This window comes from Patiria miniata, unplaced genomic scaffold, assembly GCF_015706575.1.
Source record: "Patiria miniata isolate m_02_andy unplaced genomic scaffold, ASM1570657v1 HiC_scaffold_3, whole genome shotgun sequence".
Classification (NCBI taxonomy): Eukaryota; Metazoa; Echinodermata; class Asteroidea; order Valvatida; family Asterinidae; genus Patiria; species Patiria miniata.
Genome location: NW_024037069.1, coordinates 660,552 through 668,083, shown reverse-complemented (window position 1 = coordinate 668,083; position 7,532 = coordinate 660,552). Strand labels below are relative to the sequence as shown.

Sequence of the window (7,532 nt, the reverse complement as noted above, 5' to 3'; positions counted from 1 at the left end):
TTGATAAATCATTGCTGGTCTGATAGAAGAATAAGCGTTGGAGTCCTTTGATATTGGTGAAGGGGATCTGCAGGTAGTTGGGCTTTGAGCATCTGGTTGTTATTTCTGGCTGCCTGATGGTTGTTTGAAGAGTAAGTTTAATGTCGATCTAACTGTGCTTGATGCTGTGTGTGTATCCTTAGGTATGTGTGTATGCCTTTGTCTGTCACTGTCAGTTTAGTTTTGTTGTCAGCCATTTTGTTTAATTGGAGATCAAAATGTGAACATAATTCACGATTTAGTATATGTTGATTCTGTTGATTCTATGCATAGTACATAATGGGCTACTAGTCTAAAACTTATCAGTATTACATTTGTGTGATCTGACCTAAATTTGGAGAACTCTCAGTCTACATGTTCTGTTAAAGGGAATATATACATCATTTGCAAACATCAGAAAACAAAACTACCACATTATCACGAAATACCTTACTGGACTGTTAGTGAATGACAGTCTAAAGCATCCTGTAAAATCGTGGCAGTGGTGTGGTGACGTTTTCTAGAAAAGTGGTATTTTTGTATCAATTTCCAACGCTGGCCGGCCGACAAGCGTTGGAAAAAACTGGCTTTTTTTAAATACTGCTCCCAATTTATCATATTTAGTTAGTCCGCATTTTGTTTGAAATTGAGTACACACCTATGAACGGGTAAATGCCAGCTACACTGATTCCCTGACCTTGAAATTCCCCGACGTCTATAAATTACTCCGTTTCATCTAAATTGGGGTCAGGGAGCCAGACTATAAGACAATGATTGTTTGTCTTGGTTTTTCAACATCTTCGAACACTAAATTTCAAACAAGTCAGTGAAACCATATTTGCTAATAATCCTCCGGATCCATCCATTTCTGAAAATTACAGCAAAAGCAAATGTGTATAATCGTTTTACTTCAAACTTTTACGTTGTCTTAGCTGATGAATTTACTTGTCTGTTCACTGCCCTTAAATTAAACAATGAAAAACTTTTGGCATATGTAGTTGCACCTTGCTTTTAGGAAGAAGAAGAATGCTTTTCACTAACGGTTTGCCTCATTTGCATATAGCAAGTCTTAAGAATTTACTTTTGGGAAATCGGCGTGGATGTATTTTGAAATTTAACTTTTTTTCTGATTAAACGAGTGGAGAATGTGATTTCGCGAGTTACGTAAAGTAAAATAGTAAGTTATCTTTAAAATGCCTGTTATGATCAAAGCACAAAGTCATCTTAAAATACAAAAATGCTGCTTTTGTGTCAACAAAATGATTGTTGTTTCGAACTTTTTGTAAAATGAAAGAATTATGAATTCCAATTAACTTCAAGTATGTTTGTTTTTTTTGGGGTTTTTTTGTATTGTAATGATTGGTACAAAAAGGTAATATGAGTTTTGGAGTGAAATGTGCTGATTAAGTGTTTATTAATTGCGCTCTTTATTTGCTAAATTGTTTAAGTGCTTTTCTTGTGATCTCAATGGAAGTGTATGCCATTTGAATCTCTGAGAGATTAAGTTGTGCAACTTGAACGAACGTTTATTTTTGAGCTAATTACATGTATTGTTAAATTGTCTTATAAATCAGCAGTCATAGTAATCATGCTCTTGCAATTTATTAAATGCACAATGTGCAGACTAATATTTTGAATTTTAAGTTTTGGATTATATTATATATATCTTCTTTTGTCTTGTTCTATTTGTTTTTGTTTCGGGGTATGTATAACTTCTTGAATGAGCATGCAGAGGCCTAATAGATCGGTGTGACCAAATTAGAGCAAAAAAAGAAAGAAAGAAAACAATCAGAAATAAAGCACATATTATCTATGCGCTTTTGCATGGCTAGGTTTTGGAGACACAATAATTATTCCTTCACTTGGTTACATTTTCCATCTACAAAATATTTATTGAAAGTGTGTTTTTAACGACTTCTGCCCCCAAACCCACCCCGGCCTGCTCAGAATTGATGGAAAGGCAAAAATTAGTGTTTTGTTTTGTTTTAGTTGGCCCACTAATTACCCCCCTCCCTCCAGAAAATGAGGTGGAACGTTTCCCCAGTTACGCAACTAAGAGTTCATGGCGTTCGTTTGTGAATCAAAGGTTGGATGACTTTTTAGACTTCCGGATTAAATTATAATAAATATAACACTTAAATGTTACCTCATAGCTAGCCATAGTTCAATCGGAATATAATATAAACTGAAATGCAATGAAAAACGCTATCCGGTTCGTTAGTGACTTCGTCATACGCGTGCGCGCAATACTAGCGCCCATTGGATAAACACTCAAGTTGGGTTAACTTTCGGTTCCAATGGTTCCAATGCTACTTAATGTGCAGTGGGCGTGGTTGAAACTGAAGTGACGTCACACTAACGAACCGGATTGGCTAAACACGCCACTTTATATACTACTTCCGGTTCCAATTGTTCCAACTTGCGTGTGCGCTGGGCGTGGTTTAAGTTGAAATGACGTTATTTACTGCGTTTTTTTGCGATACTGTTAGATCATTTACACTATTATCACATTTTTTTTCTCAATAAGTATTGCTTTTTTCCGCAATACTGCGAAAAAAAGCGATACTTACCGGTATCACGAAAAAAAATGTGAACCCTAGCTAATTACACGTCGACCTTAGGGACATCTCGCAGACGTAGCAATTCTCGTAATACGTCAAATGGCCCAGATCGTTCCACTTGTTGTCCCCGGCGTTCACGACCGCTGCGTCCTCGTCCCCATCCACGTTGTTCGGTTCACCTGAGTACCAGTTATCGTAGGTGACTCTACTGCCGTCCTCGTCCCATACCCAGCTGTGATCAGAGGAGATATCATTTGCCCTGGGGATAACACAAATCAACGGTAACAGTGTTGGTAGGAAGTCGGTACCTTTCGATAAGTTGATAGAGCTGCTAGTCCGGTCAATTTAGAACAAAACAGGGCCTGATCTAGAACAAATTGCAATAACATAAATTTTATTGTTATGCTATCACGCTAAGGAAATGTCACTACATATATTTAACATACTGAAAATCCAATTTCATGAAAGGAGTGGAAAAGTGTTTTTATTCACTTTTTCGCTACTAATTTGTCATCATACGTAAACAGCCGTATGGAGAGCGTCATGTTTTCTTTGGCGCCCGTTACTCGTCAGAAAATCCGCTATCATCACGTATGAGACTTCGCGAGACACGACTAATCACAGCAGACGACTTTTGTATGTCCACCAATTATTACAATATATTGTAATTTACACTGCCGCATAATAATATGGGATATTTTCTTAAAAAAAAAATCAAAAAAATTGAGATTTGTGCTTCCCGGAATATTTATTGGTTAAAATAAATCACTCTGTGCCCCAAAAAACTTTTGTTTCATAGAAAATCTTTGTATAAACAGGTCTACTTGAATAAAGGGTGGAAAATGATATACACAAAGAGATCCATTTAAATTTAAATTTCAGGTGTCTACGCCAATAGGCCAGAGACCAATTTTAAATATTGGGGAAAATATCCGAAATCCGAGATTCGTGTGTTCCTTTTGTGTTGAATTGAGGTCATTGGCGTTACTTATAAAAAGATATAAATTGTCCAAAAAATGAACGTTTACTTAAAAAGCCTTACTAAAGCCTGGCACATTAACGGGATTAACATTTTGCAGTGAATTTTTAGCTGAATTCTGCGCTCTAGAGAAAAGAAATATAGTGTGACAAGTGTATTACCTCTACAAATAATACATGTTACCCAGATCAAAGACTTAGGCCGGGGGGGGGGGTGCCAATGAGATCATTTTTTTTTAAAAGTAATAACAACGCGAGGTCTGTTCCATCCAAAGAATCCTTTTGTCGGGACTCAAGTATGCTTTTCTGGAGTAGTTTACTTCACTCTTGACTGTACAAGTAGAAATCTCAATGAATTTTCGTTCCTCAATCATGATCTTCTCAATTTAGCTGTTTAAAGTTACTGTACCGTACTTATGAAAAACATGGAAAGCTCATGTACAGAACTACATCTGTTTCTCATCAACCCCGCCCATTAACCTTTTTTTCTTTTGTGATCCAAGTGTTTTGAAAGGTTTTGTTTCATATTTTCATGTAATAATAATAATAATAATAATAATAATAATAATAATAATAATGTGCACTGTAAGCTTCACAACCTGAACCAAGTAATTCCTGAATTTTCTTAACCAAATCCAACACATCATGTGTTGGAGTCAGGTGGGTGTAGCGGTACTTTCCTCACCTTCCACCACTGTGACTTGGGTTCGAATCCCGCCTGGGCCAATATGTGGATTGGGTTTTCAGTCTCTACCTGATTCCGTGGGTTTTCCTCAGAATATTCTTCTGGGGTTTTCCTCCCACCTCTAAAACTGTAATTTCTTCTAATTGTCTTCTCTCTACAGGTTTCTTCAGGCTTTCGGGCTACAGTGCCTAGGACACTTTTGAGGGATCCTTGGTTTCATTACCAGAAAGAAAATAAAGAAAGAAAAAAAATCATTTTCAGGCGCTCAATCATTAATTTTTAATTAAAGATTTTCGCTTCACTTTCAAAACGGTCCATGCATGGACTGTCCAACCGTTTTCCATCTGTGTACTATCAAAATGATGTTTAGACATCCCCGGCCTTTTTTTGCAAATAATTGTATCTCGTCTGTGGACTTATTGCGCAACGTTTCGGCGGAAAATCGTCCACTCCATCCGTAGTGCCCTGTCTAAAATTACAATTTGAAACAGTTGTCTACGGAAGTGTATTTAGGACACGACCAAAAAAACATTTCCGGCCCTCTATTTCGCCCGGGCGGATTACTATTTCGCCCGGGCGGATTACTAATTCGCCCGGGCGAATTATTATTTCGCCCGGGCGAATTGTTATTTCGCCCGGGCGGATTACTAATTCGCCCGGGCGAATTACTATGTCGCCCGGGCGGATTACTATTTCGCCCGGGCGGATTACTATTTCGCCCGGGCGGATTACTAATTCGCCCGGGCGAATTATTATTTCGCCCGGGCGAATTGTTATTTCGCCCGGGCGGATTACTAATTCGCCCGGGCGAATTACTATGTCGCCCGGGCGGATTACTATTTCGCCCGGGCGGATTACTATTTCGCCCGGGCGGATTACTAATTCGCCCGGGCGAATTACTATTTCGCCCGGACGGATTACTAATTCGCCCGGGCGAATTAGTCTGCCCGGCCGGGAGAATTAGTAATCTGCCCTGGCGAATTAGTAATCCGCCCGGGCGAAAAAGTAATCCGCCCAGGCGAAATAGAGGGCCAGAAATCGTTTTTTGGTCATGTCCTAAATACACTTCCGTACTTATCTATTCTGGGGCAATTTTGTCAGTGTTTCTAATGAACAGATCTAATAATTTCAGCCTTTAAAGAGGTTGTTGAATGCTCGAAGATATTTCCGTCATTCTTCGGGTATATGTAGCCTAAGGTGTGATGAAATAAAAACGACTAGTGTTTCTGTCATAAAATGAGTACAAAAGGTACTTTTGAGAGCTGTTTTTCAAGTCCTGTCATGCCTGTTTCGACCCGAACGTGCAATTTGTGTAAAAGTCGTCGTTGCGGGCAGCAAACAAAACACAGTAAATCGTGACGTAATGAACAGGACTCCCGATGCAGAGTAGCATAAACGAGTCCTGTTTATTACGTCACGATTTACTGTGTTTTGTTTGCTGCCCGCAACGACGACTTTTACACAAATTGCACGTTGGGGTCGAAACGGGACCTGAAAAATAGCTCTCAAAAGTACCCTTTGTACTCATTTCATGACAGAAACAATAGTCGTTTTTATTTCATCACACCTTAGGCTACATATACCCCAAAAATGACGGAAATGTTTTCGAGCATTCTACAACCTCTTTAAAACAGTTAATCTAATTATACACAAATTGAATCAGGTTTTCTTTCTGAATTTCATGAGTATTTCTTCCTGTCCTTTCATCTTTGCCGTAGCCCAATATTTTTTGACTCGCCAGCCGGGCTACTTCAGGAATAGTTTGACTAGCCCGCCGCTGTTTTGACTAGCATTTGGCTAGCGGGCTACCGCTAATTTCGAACCCTGTGATGTACCGCATCGTCGGTTTCCCTTGAAATCGGTTGAGTTTGTTTTCGACATGCCTTTATTTGAACACAAATAATTTTTAAACTCTTTTAAATATGAAACCAATACTCGCCAGGGATAAAGTTAAGATTCTTAGCTTTGAAAATAATGGCGGTACGTGTTTCCGCGCCGACGCTAGAGCCTCGCGAAAAAAAATGCGGGTATTTTGGGACGCGCCCATTTCTCCACTATAGACTTACCCAATCCAGTACCATTCATTGCAATCATGTGGTCTGTGCCTTCGGAAGAAATCGGAGACCCAATTCCCATCAGCTTCGTTCTTGATAGTGACCAGCCAACCCCCTTGGAGTCGGCATATCTCTCGTGCCCGGATCCAGAAGTCCCGATGAAGGGATACTTTGTAGCAGTTGCCACTGGGCCAGCGTCGAGTGAAACCGTCGCCACAGTACCTCTCTGCACACACCATCCCAACCACAACACCGAGGAACGCAAACACTAGCAAGGTACGACCCATTGTATACTTTCTGCATCTAACACTAAATTCACTGTATGACGAAGATACAATTTGGCGATGGTTTGCGAACCCTGTGTTTATATAGACCCAACATATTTCACCGGAAATCACTCGGTGCTGGTGATATTCTTCTGTTACTATAACCCCAGCGCTCAAGTCAATCGGAAACATGGGCAGGCAAATGAACTGCAAAAGGCTGTCGTATCATTACAAAAATCACTCCAGTTAAGGTAACAAGAAGGCCGGGGAAAAAAACACCCGGATCTTCAGGGTTCAAATCTGTTATAATAGTCTCAAAAAGGATAATGTATGATGCTGGCTAGGTTTTGATGGCATACTTTTTCCGGTAACTTATAGCTCCGGCTTTAACCCCCCCAAAAACCACCCGGATCTTTCAGGGTTTAATTCCGTTATGATAGTCTTAAAAAAGGATCATGTGTGATGCTGGCTAGGTTTGATGACATGCTTTTTCCTGTAACTAACAGCTCCGGCGCAATGTACTGCCGTAAACAAGATGTTAATTAGTGCATGCAGCTTGGCATGAGTAAATGTAAAGAGGACCCTTGGAACGAGGCGAGTCGGTAAAGTGCAGTCACGAGACTATTTACAATCGGCTGTGACTTCATTTTCACGTACTAGAGCGAAAAGCAAGAAAATTACATACCAATCTAGGTATAGAGCCACATATCATTCTCCTCAGCCTCCGCTGACAACAATGGGCACAATTTAGGTTTCAGATATACTTTATTTCACAACTTAGAATGTTCAATTTTTTGCTGGTCCCATGGCCACTGGGCCAGCCTAATTCTTTACACCTATCTCACTGACTGACTGACTTGTTTCTGTGCAGGTAGGCTTTTTGTCTAAGCCTACACCTACTTGTAAACAAGTGCTAGCAACAATGAGACTGCTGGTTGTTTGGTTCTTTCCCTGACTGCTATGTTAGTGA

General features: G+C 39.8%; 1 protein-coding gene across 1 annotated transcript; it reads right to left on the bottom strand.

Annotated features, from left to right (window-relative positions):
- Positions 1-805: 805 nt before the first annotated feature.
- Positions 806-6,863, bottom strand: LOC119738709 (perlucin-like protein). Its single transcript, XM_038213643.1, has 2 exons — positions 6,309-6,863; positions 806-2,838 (listed from the first exon to the last, which is right to left on the bottom strand). The coding sequence occupies exons 1-2, from the start codon at positions 6,752-6,754 to the stop codon at positions 2,619-2,621; spliced, it is 666 nt and encodes a 221-aa protein (XP_038069571.1). The 5' UTR covers positions 6,755-6,863; the 3' UTR covers positions 806-2,618.
- Between the last annotated feature and the right edge of the window lie 669 nt (positions 6,864-7,532).